The sequence below is a fragment of the Ciona intestinalis genome, unplaced genomic scaffold (genome assembly GCF_000224145.3).
Source record: "Ciona intestinalis unplaced genomic scaffold, KH HT000076.2, whole genome shotgun sequence".
NCBI classification, from domain to species: domain Eukaryota; kingdom Metazoa; phylum Chordata; class Ascidiacea; order Phlebobranchia; family Cionidae; genus Ciona; species Ciona intestinalis.
Genome location: NW_004190398.2, coordinates 229,795 through 249,668, shown reverse-complemented (window position 1 = coordinate 249,668; position 19,874 = coordinate 229,795). Strand labels below are relative to the sequence as shown.

Here is a 19,874-nt window from a genome sequence, read left to right as displayed (position 1 = left end):
CAAATGCAGAAGTAAGAAACAAACACCTTCAAAGAAGAATAAGTCGCTTGATTGTGACTGATTTTTTGTGCTGGATGCCTATCTGTGTACTCGCCTATGTTAAACTAACTGGAGTTTCTTTACATAATGTTGTATATGTAATCAGTGCTGGTGTATTGTTACCAATTAATAGCACACTTAATCCATTGTTGTATTCTCAAACAGTTGAAAACCAAGTTAAGAGGCTTATTTCAAAGTTAAAAGAATGTACATTGCATTTTAAATCTAACTTATTTAATAATAATACTTCATAACAAAATCTATCGAATGTAATTGTGTACCTAGATATTAAACTTGTATTTTACTTTTTGTGATTTACTTCAGTATACACCATAAATATCCATAAACATTAATATCAAGGTAAAATAATATTGCAGTTATCCAGTATTTGTAAACTAGCCAACACCTTTGGCACCTATACATAAAAAAAACACAATTTAAACAAAGCCTCCAAGTTGCAGTTTAACCTTGGAGCTGAATTTTTCTTCTTAATGAGCTTAATAATTTACACCAAAATTTCTGAAGCGTATCTGTCACAAATTCGAAGCACATATCTGCACGTCATGCACTGTTCTCTGTATCCCTTGGCTGTAAAATTTTGCAGTGTTTAATAGGGTGTAATGCAGCACTATCAATGGTGTACTATGAGTTTAAACTAGAAGACAATTAGTATATTGTTTATTGATGTTGGCATATGTTCAAAATATATATGATTTTTGCAACAAATTGCTCTTGGGTTTGATGTGCATTCTTTGGTAGTTTGTGTTTAACTTTGGCCATGGTAACCACTTACTTGGGTGTGTAGAGCAATCATGAATAAATGTTGAAGTGCCTACGTGCCGTGCACATGCTTCACTGCATTTGCTGCTCATGCTAGTCGGATTCTGTACAGATTCCCTCTCTATCATTATGTGACTGTGCTCTGCATGCTCCTCCTTTAAAGTAAGCAAACATCATAGTTACACTTAACTATGCAAGTATGTTTATCTATTACAGTTCTCAAACCAGATACATTCATTGTCAGTTTAAAAAATTAAGCCTTATATTTTTAGTATCTTTAACTAAGGTTAGTTCCCACTATGTATCTTTGAAATGTGTTGACATCTTTAGGTCACACATCGACACATGGTTTTATTTATCTGTTCTAAAGTTTAAGTGTTTTGTATTTGCAAATGATTAATATGCTCCTCCGCAGTTACCTCTGAAATTGTATAGTTCAAATTCTGTGGTGAAAAGAGAATGTTCAGTTGATCATGGTTAAAAGGGCAACTCTGAAATGTTAAAACTGTTTTGACACTTGCCATAATGTTTGTTATATCTCGACCAAGTATATTTAAAATCTACATTGAATTAGTATGACAAATTATAAAATAAATCTATTACAAATATTTAAACATTTATTAATATAATTACTTTTATTACCTGTCGTCTTTTAAAACACATATCTTCAAATTGTTGTAACGTAACACATTTGTTTGTCAAATCTGTTGACCACCTTTGGTTTCCCCTTTTTAGAAAACAAATATTATCTAAGTATACAAGGAATTTTGTGTTTTTTATTTAAAGATTAAATTCTTATTGTTTCTGAAGTATTTCGTGACAGTGTGTGTACTAAACAACAGGCTTTGTAATGAAAAGGCTGTGTTTTAAAAAAATATATAGGTTTTGGTGTAAATAAAAAAAGGCTTAAACAATTTTTAACTAATCACTTTTTACCTGCATTTTGCTACTATGTTTAAGCAATCAGGGTGGATTGGGTAATAATCAGGCGCTCTGCAGTGGAAATGACAGACTGAGTATTTTCGGTAACCAGAATTTGTACATATGCCTTTTGTAAGCATTTTGGTTGGCAAGGAGCAATAAAAGGCTGTAAACAAAAATAAATTGTTTTTATAAAAAAGTTATATAAAATCTGTTTTACTCTTCTGTCTATCTTTTTATCTCTATCGAATGCATTATCGTTTTACTTAGATTAAATATCGCAATATGTACAAAACTTTAATAAACAATAAATATTAGAATTTAATTATTGTTTAAATTGTTTTGGTTGGCAGGAAGTTTAGCAACATGTTTTAAATACGTTGTTTCATTTATACCTTCATAGTCAATATGAAAAGAACCATCAACCCCATCTCTAATAATTTGGATGAATTTGTACGGTGGTTTTACTGGAACTGTCATGTCGTGGTTACTGGCGTTCACTGTTTGGATAGTTCGGTATTTTTCTCGCGCAAATCTCTTAACGTTAATCTGGTGATTTTAAACAGAAGTAGATTAGTATGTTTATGTTTTAATGCAGGGGTTCCCAAACCGCGGCCTGCGGGCCATCTGCGGCCTGCAGGAACCAAATAAATGGCCCTCAGAGGACTTCAAAATTACCGATTGCATAAGTTCACAAATAAACATATTACTTAAAAAAATCGTCTAAAAATGTTTTATTGATTTTTGTAATATTTTACATTGTCTTTGTTACAACACAAAAATAATTATGACTGTCACAGCATCAGCCAACTTTATACGCTTGTTACTCTGGTATAGGGGTTATACCGCGACATGATTCAACAAAAATACTGTGAAACTTTGTCTTTTACTCTGCAAGTACGTAGTTTAATCTGTTCTAGAAGCCATGTTTATTACCAGCATATGTGTCGAACTTCCTGACCTAACTAACAGTATTCGTTAAAACCAAATTTTGGCCAATACAAGCCGCGTCGCCAATATAGCAAGGAAAACCTTGCCCGACGCATAATTATAATTTCACATATTGGCCCGCGATAAAATAAGTTTGGGAACCCTTGTTTTAATGTAACATAATTTTATGTGTCTCATTAAATATGGTAGTTGATATTGCATAAAATTTAAACGAAAACTTACGGCAAAAATGATCATGGCAAGTTGTGTATTAAATTAAATTTGTCCAATTAAAGACACATGAAGCACTGAAGGCACCTTGCGCATTGTTTTTGTCTTAATGCTTTTAATAGCAAATGTAGAAAAGTGAAACTATACTCTACCATTCACCAATTACATAAATGGTTTACTTCACAAACGTCAGATTTATTTTGGTTTCATTTTTCTAAGAATTTAAGCAACACACGCATTACATAGGTACATACTTGAACACTGCTGTGCCTTAGTTGAACATGCGAGAAGCTTAATTTGATTGATTGCTTCTTAGACAACCTGAACCACCATTTATAAGATTCATCACAAACTGATTCCTCTTCCTCTGTTTCTGGAAACTCAATTTCACCCTTGGGTGGAAAACGACGTTCTGCACACCGATTTATTCTTGCTGTAAACATAAAACAATCGAATAAAATAATAATACGATATAAAAACACTGTTTTAAACATGTTTAAAATAGTTCTTTTTTGGCTTCATAATTCTATTTTGGGGATATAATTATACTAAAACTAGTTTATTAAAAAAATTATAAAAAATTATTTCAGAAATAAACAACTAGTTTTAAGTATCTTAAACTGATTGATATAAGTTAAGCCAAATCTTTTAATTATCGGTCGCATAAATTAGTAATATCCAAATTGAAACTTCCATTCTCACCCGCTAAAGTTATGGCAAATGCCAAGAAAAGAAATGTTGCTTGTATAACTGTTTGCATTTTTAAAGGTTTGCAAAGGCACTTAAACTGAAATATCCAAATACACAACTTATTTAATGTAAATGACTAAATAGTAAATACAGCGTTAACTCGATAAATTGTAAAATATAAAGAGGACAATATAAATAAACGTGGAGCGTATTTTTACTAAACTTCAAATTGAATATACATGTTCAAACATACACATTTAAAATAAGGTCTAATATATAGTTTATCATTAAAGACAAAATATAAGAAATCTAAAATGCAACAGAAATGTTCGCAACGCCATATAATAAACCTCACATCCTTCGACAAAAAATTGCAGCTGTGTGTTAGCACCCACCACTTTAAATACATGTCTGGTTTCAATGTGGTTTAACTTAACCCATCCTTTTTCTTTTTTCTCCAATCAACGTTTGACACATTTCCTGGAAAAGATTATAAGTTAGCGGTCTCTCACATTCGAATTCTAAATCCAGTTTCAGCAGAACTGTTTTAACTCTTACAAAACAATGTTTTTTTACCAGTTATTTATAAATAAGATTTAACATGTGAATTTATTAATTCCTTATAGATTCCTAAAAAACTTTATTTTATGTGCGAAATATAAATTTTAGAACCAATTTTTAAATTGTACAGATTTTACCCATAATTGAAATATCCCTAATCCCAAAATTGTAACTTTCAAGATAACCTCTAATTATGTCTGGATGGTTAAACGCTGCTATTATGCCTTAGGGCGCTGTGATATAAAATGGACTCTGTGTTGTTTGTCTCTGCACTGTGAGGTCACAGAGTGCTGTTAGGATTAGAAAACTTAGGTTTTAACATTTATGTGGTTAAAAAGTGACATTAATATCAAGATGGTAATTGGAAGCCGATAAGAAGGATTATAATTATAGTTTGGTTCTCAAATCAATACATTATAGTTTAGTTCTCCAATTAAATATGGAACACTTTCTGTAATGTCTTGTATTGCATCATTTTATTATTTTGAATTAAGCAGTGGGATTTAAATGCTAAACTTTAAATTGCAGCGACAAAAATAAACACTATAAATGTCTAAATAATGCTGGGAGATGCAGTTTCAATTGAACAGTGTAAAGTTCAAGAATTTACTGTTGGTTATCATAGTAATTCAAGCAATTGCATTCCTGTCTTATTATAGACTTGCACCTAAAAATGTTACTTCTAAACCAGTGGTATATATGGCAGGAGAAACTTTAGATTACAGGCAAGAAAAAAATCTATATTAATTTTATAAACAAATTTGTATTTTGCTTAACAAGTTTTAAAGTGATTTACAATTACTATTAACTTTGCCCAAATGTTGATTTTACAACTTTTAAAGTTCATAAATGGTTACTACTGCGATTTCTATCTTTTGTTGCATAAATAAACAAAGTATTTTGTAATGACATTCAATACGCTAAGCAATGTCATTACATTTATGCCAAAACAACAATTTTATTTATTTTGGTCATTCTGCATTGTGACTTTGCATTTTTCCCAAGCTTTCTATCTTGTAAGCTTGTCAATAAAGCAATTATTTTATAATTGGTAGGTTGTGTATACTTGAGGTGTTTTATAAAAGTTGTATTTGAGTGGCAATTAAACCATTGTTTAGTCATATAGCTTAGTGAATCATGCAATACCCAACTTTTTTTATCTTGTAAAGCTTGTCAATAAATCTATTATTTTATAATTGGTAGGTTGCATATACTTAAGGTGTTTTATAGAAGTTGTATTTAAGTGGCACTTAAACCATTGTTTAGTCATATAGTTGGTGAATCATGTAATAACTAACTATTACTTTTTCAGTGGTGAATACAGAATTGTGCAATTTTACAAGTATCAAGGTGTAAGCCTTGAATATCGGTTTTATGTAAGTATGTTTGTTTTACCACTCTTGTGTTGTTATACAAAATTTAGTTGTAAAATTGGACTTCTTAAAAATAAACTAAATTGACCTTTAGACTAATTAAATATATTAATAATGTTATTAGTGATGCCAAAAAAATTATTTTCTTTAAATATTTTTTTTCGAACGGAAATATTAATATTATTTGCAGGATGTTTCTCTCGCAACACAATGTTCCGTAAACCATCTTCACCACTTGGTAGAGCTGTTGGACAGATGGGACGGGCCAGTTTCATGTTCAGTGTTCGTTCCTAATCAGGTAGTATCTGAAGTTTATGACAAGTTTATTCTCGAACCAAAAGTTATACCAAGGCTGTCCTATTGTGTAGGCCTACAGGATGCATTAGCCCAATCCACTCCAGGTTTAATTCTAATTCCCACACATGCAATTTTATGAGTTGTGTTTTTATCTGCATTGCTGTACAATTGTTGGAAACATCAAGCCTTAAATCTGTGATTCTCCTGTTATTGGGAAATCGCTTCAACAATAACTTTGGCTCTAGATTTTTGTAATTTAAATTTTGTTTCACAGGATGCTAGTTTTGCAGATGATGCAATTAAAAGATTACGTCAATGTTTTCCTAAAATTAATCGACACGTTTCATTTCATCTTGTTTATCCTTCAACACATATTGCAGATCTCAGTTTGGTATGTTTGCAACCAGATGTAGTTATATTTATTATATATGTGAAAATGTTTGTATACAGTTGACACTTATGTGTACTGGATATCAGTTTGTTGCAAATTGTAATTTAATTTACAAATTGTTAAAATTAAAAAGATTTTTTCAAATTTACGTCTTATATTTTTTATTTAAGTTTATACCTGTATGTGCTTCTGGAAGTTTCTAGATTTTATCCTTAGATGAAATATTTATTTGTAAATTTATCACCAAACTGTAACAGGTGGGAACTTGGTTGGAGCTGTCTTGTTCAGAACTTCTTGTCAGACTTGAAAACTTTGGTTACCAGAATTACGATGTAGCTGGAATCTCTTTCCCCCACAATGCATTGCGAAACGCAGCTCGTAGTGGAGTTCTGACACAGTATGTTCTTTTGGTTGGTAGGTTAATAATTTATTCTATTAGTAGTTGTTAATTATTTTTAATCATAATATGTTTTAAATGTGCTTGCACCAAATTGTACCATGGCCCACTACTCCAGGCAAGAATATATAGTGTTTTTTAAAGATGATGCTGAATTTATATCTTGGTTATTATAAATTTTTAGGCTGTTGAAAATGGGTTTAATTGACCAATTTTCCTTTTAAATGTAATAAATGATTTCCAGATATTGATGTGATGCCAAATGTTGGTTTAAGAAATCAGTTTATTGAATTTGCAAATCGTAACTCACTCTTCAATACCTCTGTGATGGATCTAACAGCTTATGTTGTTCCTGTATTTGAAGTTCTCGCTGGCTTGGAATTTCCAAAAGACAAAAAACAACTCTTAAATGGGTACGAAGGGGCTCTTTCATGTAATGAACAAAACACAACATACTCATAGTCTGGTGCCATTAATTAGTAATTTGACATTTGCATAGTAACGGGCACCACCTTAAATGCTCAACTCTTATATCATTGATAGCTTATAATGCCTCTCTGGCCCAAATCTTTCATGGCATGCCACACTGTCGAATCTCTCACCGCCATAGACTAGCATAGAGACACAGCAATCTTCTAAGGCCTATTCCATTGCCAGTCATAAAGTGAATTAGCATACAAATGATTATCTTGTAAGTGACTTTAATACTGGTCCACTATTTTTTGCACCTAATTTTTATTGGTCAGGTTGAAAATGGTTCCGTTCGGCCTTTTCATAACGAAACTTGCTGGTGGTGTCATAAAACTGAAGACTTTGACAGGTGGAAGTCATTTCCACAGGTAACAAACTTTTGGTGTCTAATTTATATTTTATCAAGGTAAGGTCCTGTGGTAAGGCATAGGGACCTGCAATCTTGCTAGTAATAGCAGTAGAAATTTTCTCTTGATTTTCTGTTTTTGATATTCTGTTCTGGTTTCTGCTTCTTCTTTTTTTTATGATAAGTTTATTGGTTTAATTTACTCACAAAGTCCCATAAAAATCTTTAAGGTTTTGGTAATTTGTAACATATGCACTTTATAATCTCGTGTAACTGAGCTGACAATGTTAGCCTTGTGCTTGGATTTTACATTCAAGCTGTTGAAAGTGGTAGTTAGAATCTGCTGTGGTAATTTCACACCTGTGCTATCACCTGTTAACCACACTCTGTGTGCCAGTGACATCATTGAGATTTTTTTATAATTATATTCCATTGGTAGATGGAAAACCTTGTTTTTAAATGTGCAGTTACTGCAACTGCAAGGCAATGTATTCTCTATCTGTGTTTTACCAGTTAAAAAATAAATGTCTTAACAATTGAAAATATTTACACTAACGTTATTGAATATTTTGTAACTTTTTTCTCAGGGTGAAAATCTCAATGTAGCATTCATAGCAGAATGGGACAAAAGCTGGGAGCCATTCTACATAGCTCGACGTGATGTACCTATGTTTGACGAACGATTTAAACAATATGGCTTTGACAGAATTCAACAGGTAGTGTAAATTTTAGAGTAGAATAAATCAGAAATTTAGGAAAACTCTTGAAACTTCTGGCCTGCTTTATTCTGTAAATGTTGCAACCAGTGAGACCAGTTTCAAAGACTATGCACCCAGCAGTCACTGTTTGCTTTGAATTTGCAAAAATGCGGCACATTTAGGTGTGTATTGTTTAAAAACGAGGTATGATGCAATTTTAGGTAAAATTGCCTCAAAATCCTTTCAGATTATAATTTATTTTCTACATTGTTTTTTGTTTTATTTTTTCCACTGATGAAATTGCAGTCTCAAATTACATATATTATCATGAGTTTATCAATTGTATTAGTTTGTGGTAGTTCAAGCTACTTCAAGGTTTAAAACGTGATTCTTAATCCTATTACCAAGTCATGATACACTTAGAAAAGAATGTGGTTTGTTTTGGGTCTTGCACATAAGAAGATTAAGTTTGGTTTTACATAAGGTCAAGCTGTCTCTTGTTTTTGTATTTATCACATTTGGTGAAGCACAAGTTTTCACTGACTTATCCCTAGCCTAATTGCTCTGACATTTTATCTTATGTTTTTTTGCCGGTATTTGGCTAAACTAACACTTTGTAGTTCTACTGCAGAAGTGGTGCCAAAATATATTTTGAATCTCAATAATAAACATCATATTTAAAATTATCAAAGAGAAAGGAAATAACGACAAACACAGTTAACAATATAATAGGGTAAAATATATATAAAGTAGAGGCTTAAAGATTTGGACATTAAATCCAACAAAAACTTTTGACAAAGTTCCTAAAATTTGGANAAGCTTTTGGAAAAAAAAACAGCAATACAGTNNTTTTATCTTGTNGCTTAATTAGCATTGATTCAATATTTTTTAGATTTGTGAAATGTATGTGGCTGGTTACAGCTTTTCTGTGTTGGACAATGCATTTCTTACCCATCATGGTTGGAAAACTGCTGGTGGATTCTACGCAAAGAAAGATTCTGACAACGCACAAAACTGGATTTTATTTAACTACCACTTCAAGGCAAGTAATTTGGATATTTTGCTTTGTGACAAATTTCTCATCAGAAAGTTCATTCACATGAATTTCATGAAACAGTGGGCTGCTTATGTTGCTTGGCAAAAACCTTTAAAACTAGTTAAAACCAGTTTAAACTGGAATTCACTAAGAACTTAATCCTTGCTAAAAACTTAATCCTAAAGCATCTATCCTGCGGCAATGTTTTTTAAACTTCATTTGTCATTGAGCACGTAAGGCCCTGGTTTAGTGCACGTATATATTAATGTGTTGTCTCATATTTCAAGATGACTTAGTTTGTTATTCGTTTTGCTCACAATCAATTAACAATCATATTAATTCTGCTGCTTTTGATACGCATTAAAAACAGTTGTCAAAACACAATAATAACTCAGTTAAAAAGCCCAACAGTTAAACCAAAGAACAGTAACTGATGGTGATTTGCAAATACCTTTGTCCTCACAATACAATACTTATTTTATTGCAATTTGATTTTATTGTTAATTAAAATTACATTTCTTCTGCAGGACAATCTTTTAACAAAGTATTCAACGAATAGAACCTGTTCACCCATTAAACCATGGATTCCAAAAAATAAAAGGTTGGTTTATTATTAATTTGACTTGACGGACAGACTGGCACCCAGTAAGAGCAAATCAGCATACATTGGTTAACGTTACGATTACATTACGTCATACCATTACATGATCCGTTTCTATTTCGTCGCAAAAGGTCGTTTCGCAAAATGACGCACAGTTTTGGTACGACGCACGAAACACACGTAATTTAGTTCTGGCTACAGTGCGTGCGTAAGATCGGGATAGATAAATTTACCGATGTTTTAGGAAATTCTCCCAAGCCTTAGCGTAGCGTTCGACGAAAACAGGTTTTGCTTATGAAGTGTTTGCCAGCGTGTCGTTGAATGAACAACGTTGCTATGACGGTGGGTTAACGTCCACATATAACTGGTTTCTTGGAACCAACGCTTTGGATGGCGAAATGATTGTAGCAGCTACTGCTATGATGTATGCGGCCTGTTGTCAAATGTTCTTCTTAAAGCTATTGACAACTCATTAGTATTGACACATCTTTGTTTGGGGTATACACAAATATAATACTATGATAGCTGTTTTACCAAAGGCTAGGCATCCCTAGAATTACGCGCATTTGTATTTGCTTTCCTCTGAATGGTCCGTACACGAGCATAAGTTCGTGTCTATTTCATTGGAGAAAGACCTTAACAATATTTTTGTGTATAAACAACATTAGGTAAAAACACTGTAATTGCACAAACCACTTACGATATGTCATAGGTGCATCAAATGTTTCTTCATTTAATAGTTGGTCAGTTGTTATATATACTTTTTATACTTAACTTTCTTTCGCAGAGGTGCGCTTGTGGGCGGCCAAGGTTTTGTTAAAAGTCGATTCAATCCGAGGCGTCAGTTGGAATAGGAAAACTGCTAAAGTTTCAACTTACTAATATGTATACTATATATCTACTGCTTAAGCTAATACCATTTTCAGTTTAAATGAAGTAAATTACAATCGTATCAAAATCACTGTAACGAATTTTCTTCAAGGGTTGCAGCATATTGAGAAATATTTTTTGAAACGTTTTCTTTAAGTTTTTAGTTGTGGCCGTGCAGCATTCAATAAAATTACTGCGAATCGCATGAATGTATATTTTAAATTGATTTAAATTAAGAGATTAAAGAATAAATGTGCGGGGGTTGGCTAATTTTTAAGTATATATCGCGAGTTCACGTTCCGCAGCCTCGAGACGCCGTTCCTGGTCCAATACACACGCTATCCGACTCCATAAAGCAATTACTCATCGATGTAAGACATTGTACGGCACATCTCAGTTTATTGTACGAGGTGAATGCGCGACATCGAGCTTTAAAAGTCAAAGTGATACAGCAGGGTATTACTAGCCCCGTACTGCCTAGCAGTACAGAAAAGTGCAAGGTTTATATAACGAAAAACACGTGTCACAAAACATAAAACGCGTCGTTTGGCATGTGGCAGTTGACCGCCTGGCATACACAAAGTCGGGTAATTGTTAGAATAACAAGATTAGAATAATGGGAGAATAGGTTTTACGTAGGCAGAGCAACTGCATTCAATTCCCATCATATATACTTTTGTTTTCGCTATACGGCGTTGCATTATATTCAATCTTTATGCATTGGTGTTAGATTTAGCTATCTTTATGTCATTAAATCTGTGCCCAGAGCACAGTCAACCGCAACAAATGCGAGAATTGAGGCACGTGGAAAATATCAATGAACAGGAACAACTGTTCGACGGAAAGGGATTTATATGACCGCTTACGCGCTTAGTTATACAGTACCAAAGCTAAAACACACATAGGGCAAACGAGAAACATGGGAATTTAAATCCACCACGTCAAACATTTTGATTAACCGGCGTATCCCGCTTATCGTTGATTCCCCGGGCATGTAAAACGTCGTCCTTACAACACGTTGCAACTGTACAAGGCAGTTTGGATGAAGCAGCGACAAGGGAACAAGCAATGTTTGCATGAACTTGGTGGATTATATTTGTTTCTTCACAAGAGTTCAAGTTAAGTACTATTACTACTCTTTAGTATTACTTATAATAAACTATGTTTTATTTTAATGTACTTACACTAGTAAGTAGACTATAGCTATCTATGAGTATCTATACATAAGTATGTGTAAACCTATTTTAATATTGTGCCTTGCGACTGGTATTCTTATTTAATATTTAATCTATTTTAATATTTAACAAATATATTTCAGGGATTTCGCCACGTTTCTTAATTTTGTCACAATATACGTCACTCGCGACGTGACATCGGTTTAGGGTTTGGACAATCGCTGCGTTACGTCACAACCCGCCTGTATGACATCGCGTCATAACCGCCATCGCTCGCGATTATTGCGTCGTAGTCGGCTTCACTCGCAAAAGCACACGTTTGCGACGTCACATAGCGGTTACTTTTATTCGCTTGCCTTTTGCGACATTTTTCATGGGGCCCCATGCGCGCTTTGCGTCGTCGCAAGGCACATTACTTATACTTTGCATTAATTTTAATCAAGTATATTCGTGTTGCTGTTAGCCAAACATGAAGCATGAAGATCAAAGATTTGGTAAAGTATACATTACAATAGGCATTGTTACGTACATCAGCTCTTTTCTAGATAGCACCAGATGTGACGTCACGAAGTGGTGATGACGCAACAGAAGAACCCACTTCGTAAGTTGTTTGGTTTTGTCACAATCTTTATTTTAAAACCGCAATTGTTTGGGTGATTTTTCAGAATCTGGTATGTGACGTCACAGAGGATGAAGAGGACAAAGCGCGAATTCTGAATAAAGGTAATTGTGACGTCATAATATAAACCGACTTTTAATTACTTTATTGTTACAGAAAAGCCAACGTATATACTGCAGAAGAAAAGCGCAAGGTATAATGCTGTATAATATTTTCTATTACAATTACTACAAGTGTTATTTTTCCAAAGTTAGTTTGTTAGAAAGTTAAAACAAACACCTTAACAACACTCTTTTACAGTCGCTTAATTTTGTAAATATTCTTCGTTTACTTTACCAAATGGGACGATAAAATACATGTACCATCTTTCCCAAACCCAATTTACATTTGTTTTGCAGGCGAATAGCAAAGCAGAAGAAGAAGACGACGAATGAGGATGCCGGTTTGAGTTTTTGCCTAGGCTTAAGAGTTGTGTGTTGTTGAGGTGTGGATGCTGGAGCACTCTTATAGTGTTGCCGGGTTTGTGTTTGTCTCTCATTTTTGCTGGACCTAATGTGGCCAGTATTTTTGTCAGTCACTACTTTAGTGCATTTTGCATGTCTCTGAAATAGATGCAATGAAACTATGGCAAACATCTTGCTGGATCGGATTTTGTTGTTGTACACGTTATTGAGTGTTTCTTCTGCAAAGGTCAAATCTTTCAGCGATTCTGTTGTATCAATCACTTGGTAAGAACGGCATGTTGGTACACAAATACTTGAGTAATATCCACGCGCATTATAATATACACGCGGTCAAACTTTCAAATTTGATATTTCTGATTTTACTTTAGTTAATTGTCCTGGTTTACAAGTTGCTATTTTTATAAACGCCTAATTGTGACGCTGGCCACGTTACAATTACGCGATACGTCGATGGGTCTTTAACGCCCAGAGTTCGGTGCGGTTATGTCACGGTTCTAGACTGAGTTATGCTACGGTTAGGTTGTTGCGTAGACGTCCCCGCAAGTGGTGCTACGCTAGTTTTAGGTCACTTCCGGTACTGTGATGCCACGCCCACCACATTTAGGTCACTACTGGTACAGTGATGCTACGCTGGGTTATTTAGGCCACTGTTACTGCGGTTCGTAACAACCTGACGCAGTTTCATGGCGGTCGAAGCGGTGCTTAACATCCGGATGATATTCTATTGCGCGAAGATACACGAGATTATCGCGGTACCAACATGGCGACTTACCTTGTGATGGGGCATACGGAGCTGTTGTTAGCTTCGACTCCTTGTGGCCGGACATTTAATAATTTGTACACTGCAGATGATTATCCTTCAGGATTTGAACCAAATTTCGTTTCATCATGTTTCATTGATTATGTTCACGTTAATTAACTTTTTGTAGTCCCATTTTTGGATGTGAATGAGCTGTTGTGTGTATTGCATGTTTTTTGCACTTTTTGTATTTGCACCTCGATGTATTATTTTTGTCTTTGTCGTTGTTGTCCTGCACGTGTGTATGTACATTTGTTGTATCATTTTTGTCTATAGGGGTTTCTTTAACCTGCGTGGACAGTAACATCCCGCAAGGGTTTCTCACCTCAGTAGAAACCCACTACCATTGGCTGGGGGCTTGTCGTGCCGTAGTGGCTTTCCACCAACGCCAGCCACATAAATGAAGGTATTTTAATTCTGTTTTTATTGTTTCAGAAGGTAACAACTTCCCGAAGACGTTGGTAACAGCTGTATTAATTTGCACTGCTATTTTAATGGTATTCTTGCTTCTTTAATGCTTGCAATTTTGCAACACATTGAAATATATATTGAAACGGTTTTAACATTTGTTAATTGTAACTGTTCAGTGTTCAATGAAATACAAACGTATTATTCATATAAATGTAAAATTTGATTGTAAACCTAAAAAATCGCTGATTTAGGAGCTAGGGGCTTAACTCGAACGCGGCTGCAGTTTTGGCGGTATAAAGGAATAAGCGACTGATGTATATAACTTAATTAATGCTCTCCACTTGACGAATATGTACAGATGTATTGACCATAACTGAGCAGATCATTCCCGATTTCAACAATAGCCAAAGTAGAGCAAAATTAGCCAGATTACCAAAAGCCAGATAGAAAGCCAAACACGAAAAAAGAGCCACAAAGAGAGAGGTAAAAAACAGTTATGTTCAGTTGCCAACAAATAGAACAATATGTTAATAGCCTAACCTAACACATAATAACTAAATCTTAAACAGTTACGCTAAAATGGCGATAGTAACAGAACCATGCAAAAGACCCTAACCTATACTGATAGTGATAACGTAGTCTAGAAAGACGGCGTTCGCATAGCAAAAACAGGAGAAAGGCAATATATAAACCAGTCAGACGGTGGCGCTGGACAGTCAGCAAAAATTGTTGGAGTTAACAGCCACGTACAAAACGAAGTACAAGAAAACTAATTTCTCTTTGCGTGGCGAGGCACTGATAGTCGGTATCACATGAAAGTCTTTTTAACCGCGTGTCCGATAAGAGAGCTATACAATACATACAGGAATACTTATAAGAAAACTATAGAATATGTACAGGAATACTTATTGAACCATTTGAAGTTGAATGTTAAATTATCAATAGTAAGAACTGAAACTGGTTGCCAACATAGAAGACATAATGAGAATCCTACAAAAACATGGAGTAGAAGTAATCGGTTATTTGCCACCTTTAACAGGTAAATCAGAAATAATAAATTAACCTTCGGTTCGAAAATTGTCGAAAAATATGATTTTTACAAAAAATTTTAAAACCTAGTTTTGCACCCCTAACTAGGCTTATAATATATAATACATATACCGTACCGGTTTAAAGTGGCAATGGTTGCAAAATTTCCTAAGCACGACGATGGATTCGCGTTACCAGAAGTGATATTCGCATCTGTATTCTCTCCTACAGTAAAAGGTTTAATATCTGGTGTGGTGATAGTTCGCCAGGATACAAACAAACATAAACAAGTGTACAGTTACATGCTTTGATAACTTCCTACCTCTATTTACAATCTGAACAAACATGATCATGCCGTGGTCTGCATCACCTTGTAAATGACAATGAATTATGACATCGCCGGTGTACTCATGCGTATTGAAACGAACCTGCACAATTCAATACACTGATGTATAAAATGCAGTTAAAATTTAAGATTCCTCTCTGAAGAACTCTTTTATTTAAAGCTGTTTCCAATTCGATTTTAAATGGTAGGCTATATTTAAGTACCATTACCGTAATATTTCCAAGTGGCGGAACGAGGATGGTATCCCTCCAATCGCCGAGCGGGACATAACCTATGGTATTGTTTGTACCACGTCTTTTTTGCCGTATGTCATGTCCCAGATACTTCAATGCATTTGCAGGGGGATATATAATCGCACTTGCTGCATAAAAGTACAATATCAACATAAATGGAATTACTTTGATGAGTTGTTCTTTACCATCATATCCCTTGAACTGATAAGTGCATATTTCGCCAGTCTGACTAAAGAGTTTCCATTTTGATGGGCCATCGTCAACACCGTACGGCCCGGTGTACGGGTTGTAACTGATGACCTATAAAGGCAAATTTCAAATTGGCCTGCATGGCGCACTAAATATGTTTAATAAGTCATATACATACCTGAGCGTGATTTATATGCATATGTATAGGATGGGATGTGAACATTTCCGTGTTAGTCAAATGCCACTCCTGAATCGTGTTTGCTTCCATTTTGTATCTTGAAAGTAGAAGTGTGGATTAAAATTATCAGACAATCTAATGCCTAAGATTGAATGACACAGTTTACCGGTAATAAACGCCGGAATAATCCTCCCTGTTTAGAGTGTCCGTTGGCGTGACCTCTACCACGAAACGACCCTTTATGTTCTCTTGCGTAACTTGGCGGAGATCTGAAACGAAATCCTGTCGCTGTGGTAGTGTAGTTGGAAGCCTGGAACTCCGTCGAACCCCAGTAACCCTGATGGTCATAAACGTTCCGATTGAAATAGGGTGCTCTCCCATAGATTCTTCGTCGCTATCAAAAAATGACGAACGAAGCTGTTTGGAAACCAAATTTTGAACTATTAGTATATAATAGTATATAAAGTAGGGTGGGAGAGATGGGACACCTTTGGCACATAACATTCAAATATTCTGATAGTATTTTAAACAATTAACAACGGTCTATGGGAGTTGTGAGGATGCGGTTTTAATATTTCCTTGAATGTTCTTTGTTTACTACCAAATGGGACAAGAAAATAGAATGAAAAGGTGTCCCATCTCTCCCCACCCTACTATATAGAATAACAGAACATACTTCGTAAGTTCCGATTTCAGGACATAAAACCAACCAATCGACTCTCCCTGCCGCTACAAGAAAGGTGCGACCAAGCCAAGGGCTTCTGTGTCGGTCGAGGTATACTCCGTCCATTGCAATTTCTTTCACTGTGCATCGTGGTCCGTTTGGATCAACGTTTTCAATGTGCAGAGCAACCGCGTACAAGCCACCTGTATCTAATATTCTAACAGAATGACAAACATGAGAGAAAAGAAAAAAAATACATAAACGGTTTCGTTTATACATTGGCATTTGTGTTTTTTAGGTGAAGCATCTCCGGCTTGCATTTGAGCGGCTTTTTTAACTTGTTTTGGGACTTTACCTGAATCGTTTCATTTGACCGGGTTCCATGTCCATGACAGGATTCAGCAGACCATTTACCAATGTATACTTAATGGCATTGTCTGCATCTTCCAGCCATTGTTCCAAGTTTGTGAAGTTGGATGAATCCGTTAAGATGACAGAGTTTAGTCTGGAAACAATGTATGTCGTATGAGGTCTGCAGAGTTTAGTCTGGAAACAATGTATGTCGTATGAGGTCTGCCATATTGTTTGTTACAACCAGATAAATTAAGGAAACTAAATTTCTCACCAACAAAGTTATATAGTAGGGTGGAGAAAGATGGGACACCTTTAGCACATATTATGCAAATATTCTGATCGTGTTTTAAAAAATTTACACCAACGGTCTGTATGGGAGTTGTGAGGATATGCCGGTTTATAATTCTTTGAATGTTCGTTGTTTTCTACCAAATGGGACGAGGAATGGAATTAAAGGGTAGCCCATCTTCCCTTACCCTACTATACCTGAATGATTTGTCGTCATGCATTTCTCGTTGTAGGAAAGAGTGCCCACTTCTTTCTTCGGGTGAATATTGAAACGTTTGTAGTAGAATCTGCACATCGTGCTCGCAATTGCCAGGGCAGGACACGGACGCGAGTTCGGTGGACATTGTTGCGGGGTCGTCTTCAACTATAATTAATCCGGCCATACCACCCATGCTCTGTTAACATCGAATACATGTGTATAATGTCCATCTTTATACTAAAATTCTTAACGTGCCCCTCGATTACGTTCCACCAACAGTAGTATTTCCATAAAAAAGCGACTTTCGAAATTTATTTATATTATATGTACAAAATACCTGAAAATGAACGCTCCCGTGAAAATGAGGGTGGTACCAATATGTGCCTACTGGTTGGCGTGCATTTATTTCATACTCATATTGGAATGATTCACCCGGGCCAATTTCGATCAAAACATCGTCCTGGGGGCTCTAAATATAAATATTTTGGGTAAAAACGGAATATATACGCGCTTTACAAATTTAATTAAATATAGGCCCATTCCGTATTTGGTCTATAGCACAAACGCAAACTATATTGTACGAAGTATTATATAAAGTTCTGAGGGGAGAGATGGGACGTCTTTAGCACATAATAACCAAACATCGTGTTTTTTCAAATTAGTAACAGTGTGTATGGGAGTCGTGAGGATACGGTTTTTAAATTCTTTCAACGTGATTTATTTGCTGTCAAAAAGTGCGAGAAAATTGTATGAAAAGGTGTTCCGCTTTCCCTCATCCTACAATATGTTAAATATTATCACAATATAAAGTTGCATGATAATTATCATATTTGTAAAGCAATTGTTCGTATAGCCTACCTTACTGCTTATATGGAGGCCATGGGTATGAATATTAGTAGTATTAGGGTAACGGAATGTGTTTTCGGGACCTGTAATATCTGGTCGAAGTAGACTGTTGATCTGAAAATACATACGCCATCTTAAAACTGTTTGAAAGATTTAACTTAAACACAAAATAATTTCCGACCAAATTCAAGTTAAATTTGTCTCCGGGTTTAAGTGTGAATGTCGGTCCTGGGAATTCCCCGTCATAAAGACGTCTTTTCACCGTCAACCAGTCTACAGTGAAGTCAGCAATGCCGACAGTCATGGTATAGATGAGAGGTGCACTAGTTGTTGCTTTCACCTGTCGGGGTTCCCGGAAGGCCTGGCCGCCTGTATATATATATATATAGTAGGGTAGGGGAAGATGGGACATCTTTTTATTTCCTTATCTCGTCCCATTTAGTAGTAATCAAAGAACATTCAAAGAAATATAAAATCGTATTCTCACGACTTACATGGACCGTTGTAATTTTCTTAAAACACGATCAGGATATTCGAATACTACGTGCTAAAGGTGAATATTACGTGCTAAAAGCAAACACGATTTAGGGATGGCATTTGACTAACACGGAAAAAAACTGTTAATATAGTTTTGGATTCGACAAGGAATTAAATAACATATATGGAGCGTAGGGTGGTTGAAGAATGGACTCTTGAGTACATGGCCTAATATTCCTAAACTTATACGACGGTTTGGGGTGATATACCACAACTTAGTACTATCGAACCATTTTTAATAGACAACTTCAAAGAAATATAATAAAACACCCGAGAAGTTATTTATCGATTCGCACCAGGTGTTAAATTAAAATTATACCTGTTGTTAGAAAACGGAGATTTTAAAAAAGTGACGTTTTTGCCCGAGTCCCGTATACGTCCTCCCTAACCAAGTATCTTTATTTTTTTGTCTACAAGGTTTTTTATGATGGTTGTCACCTTTAAGTGGAGTGCAGGGTGAAGTTGGCGAGCATGTTTGCATAGTTACACTTCCCATTGAAAGGAAGACTACATAAGACACCATCAGAAATGCGGCGTAACTTTTCATGTTCCTCAAGTGGAATGACCACGTTGATTACAACTATGTATTATATTTAATAAGTAAATGAAGGGTATATCGTGATAGAGTTAGAACAGTATAGAGTATAGACCAAAGAGATTGGTTTTAATCTCTTTGGTATAGACTATTACAGCACTGACTGTAGCATAAGTCTCTATCTATCGATCTCAAGTTCTCATTAGCGCTTGCTTTATCATATGTTGTAAGACGCTGCTTCGAAATATGTGTGGCCAATTAGTTCTAAAGCATTGCTACTGTTCCCGCATACGCGGTTGCCGATACCTAACATTTTGCTAAGCTGTACAGCCAGACATATACAATGTAGATACATAAGTATGCTAGTTTCAGGCCT

At 35.1% G+C, this 19,874-nt stretch overlaps 4 protein-coding genes and 1 long non-coding RNA gene across 9 annotated transcripts in view; 3 read left to right on the top strand and 2 right to left on the bottom strand.

The window, feature by feature from the left end:
• LOC108950252 (sortilin-related receptor-like) overlaps positions 1-433 on the top strand; it is a 2,969-nt gene extending 2,536 nt beyond the window's left edge. Inside the window, exon 3 of the mRNA XM_018815474.2 lies at positions 417-433. Coding sequence (XP_018671019.2) covers positions 417-433 — 17 coding nt within the window. The remainder of the gene's footprint in view (positions 1-416) is intronic.
• On the bottom strand, positions 169-4,550 carry LOC100186309. 3 transcript variants are annotated; one of them, XM_002130478.4, is made up of 10 exons: positions 4,338-4,550; positions 3,942-4,071; positions 3,604-3,688; positions 3,156-3,334; positions 2,136-2,289; positions 1,756-1,906; positions 1,462-1,546; positions 1,239-1,310; positions 833-974; positions 169-627 (listed from the first exon to the last, which is right to left on the bottom strand). In XM_002130478.4, exons 3-10 carry the CDS (start codon positions 3,659-3,661, stop codon positions 545-547), a joined length of 924 nt encoding a protein of 307 aa, XP_002130514.1. In that variant the 5' UTR covers positions 3,662-3,688; positions 3,942-4,071; positions 4,338-4,550; the 3' UTR covers positions 169-544. The 3 variants fall into 3 exon arrangements, with proteins under 3 accessions (XP_002130514.1, XP_026694197.1, XP_026694198.1); XM_026838396.1 differs by having other exon boundaries at positions 3,947-4,071; XM_026838397.1 differs by having other exon boundaries at positions 3,987-4,071.
• A 54-nt stretch (positions 4,551-4,604) lies between these two features.
• On the top strand, positions 4,605-10,841 carry LOC100183936 (beta-1,4-glucuronyltransferase 1). 3 transcript variants are annotated; one of them, XM_026838392.1, is made up of 11 exons: positions 4,605-4,877; positions 5,465-5,528; positions 5,716-5,823; positions 6,097-6,213; positions 6,471-6,627; positions 6,855-7,023; positions 7,356-7,449; positions 8,015-8,143; positions 9,018-9,167; positions 9,689-9,762; positions 10,550-10,837. In XM_026838392.1, exons 1-11 carry the CDS (start codon positions 4,723-4,725, stop codon positions 10,614-10,616), a joined length of 1,284 nt encoding a protein of 427 aa, XP_026694193.1. In that variant the 5' UTR covers positions 4,605-4,722; the 3' UTR covers positions 10,617-10,837. The 3 variants fall into 3 exon arrangements, with proteins under 3 accessions (XP_026694193.1, XP_026694195.1, XP_026694194.1); XM_026838394.1 differs by lacking the exon at positions 10,550-10,837 and adding an exon at positions 10,007-10,539; XM_026838393.1 differs by lacking the exon at positions 4,605-4,877 and adding an exon at positions 5,040-5,203 and having other exon boundaries at positions 10,550-10,841.
• Positions 10,842-12,042: 1,201 nt separating this feature from the next.
• LOC113475013 lies at positions 12,043-14,045 on the top strand. The gene is made up of 4 exons (XR_003396751.1): positions 12,043-12,408; positions 12,473-12,530; positions 12,583-12,619; positions 12,825-14,045. It is a non-coding gene; the product is annotated as an uncharacterized LOC113475013 (long non-coding RNA).
• Positions 14,046-14,441: 396 nt separating this feature from the next.
• LOC100181561 (bilirubin oxidase-like) lies at positions 14,442-19,580 on the bottom strand. The gene is made up of 14 exons (XM_002125041.5): positions 19,402-19,580; positions 18,608-18,795; positions 18,439-18,540; positions 17,918-18,049; positions 17,580-17,776; positions 17,095-17,244; positions 16,752-16,956; positions 16,242-16,492; positions 16,076-16,172; positions 15,894-16,008; positions 15,685-15,836; positions 15,452-15,557; positions 15,267-15,354; positions 14,442-15,090 (listed from the first exon to the last, which is right to left on the bottom strand). The coding sequence occupies exons 1-14, from the start codon at positions 19,508-19,510 to the stop codon at positions 15,039-15,041; spliced, it is 1,944 nt and encodes a 647-aa protein (XP_002125077.1). The 5' UTR covers positions 19,511-19,580; the 3' UTR covers positions 14,442-15,038.
• Between the last annotated feature and the right edge of the window lie 294 nt (positions 19,581-19,874).

What these genes read in the sequence shown, in the direction of transcription:
- LOC100181561 (XM_002125041.5), bottom strand. Translation starts at nt 19,510, where the DNA reads ATGAAAAGTTACGCCGCATTTCTGATGGTGTCTTATGTAGTCTTCCTT. An exon ending in CATGACGACAAATCATTCAG is followed by an intron (nt 17,245 to 17,579) that starts GTATAGTAGGGT and finishes CATTGTTTCCAG; the next exon opens with ACTAAACTCTGTCATCTTAA. An exon ending in ACCATTGCCACTTTAAACCG is followed by an intron (nt 15,091 to 15,266) that starts GTACGGTATATG and finishes ATGTTTTTGTAG; the next exon opens with GATTCTCATTATGTCTTCTA.
- LOC100183936 (XM_026838392.1), top strand. Translation starts at nt 4,723, where the DNA reads ATGCAGTTTCAATTGAACAGTGTAAAGTTCAAGAATTTACTGTTGGTT. An exon ending in CAGTGTTCGTTCCTAATCAG is followed by an intron (nt 5,824 to 6,096) that starts GTAGTATCTGAA and finishes TTTGTTTCACAG; the next exon opens with GATGCTAGTTTTGCAGATGA. An exon ending in TATTTAACTACCACTTCAAG is followed by an intron (nt 9,168 to 9,688) that starts GCAAGTAATTTG and finishes TTTCTTCTGCAG; the next exon opens with GACAATCTTTTAACAAAGTA.
- LOC100186309 (XM_026838396.1), bottom strand. Translation starts at nt 4,000, where the DNA reads ATGTATTTAAAGTGGTGGGTGCTAACACACAGCTGCAATTTTTTGTCG. An exon ending in AACATAGTAGCAAAATGCAG is followed by an intron (nt 1,547 to 1,755) that starts GTAAAAAGTGAT and finishes TTTTCTAAAAAG; the next exon opens with GGGAAACCAAAGGTGGTCAA. An exon ending in TGATTGCTCTACACACCCAA is followed by an intron (nt 628 to 832) that starts GTAAGTGGTTAC and finishes AAAATTTTACAG; the next exon opens with CCAAGGGATACAGAGAACAG.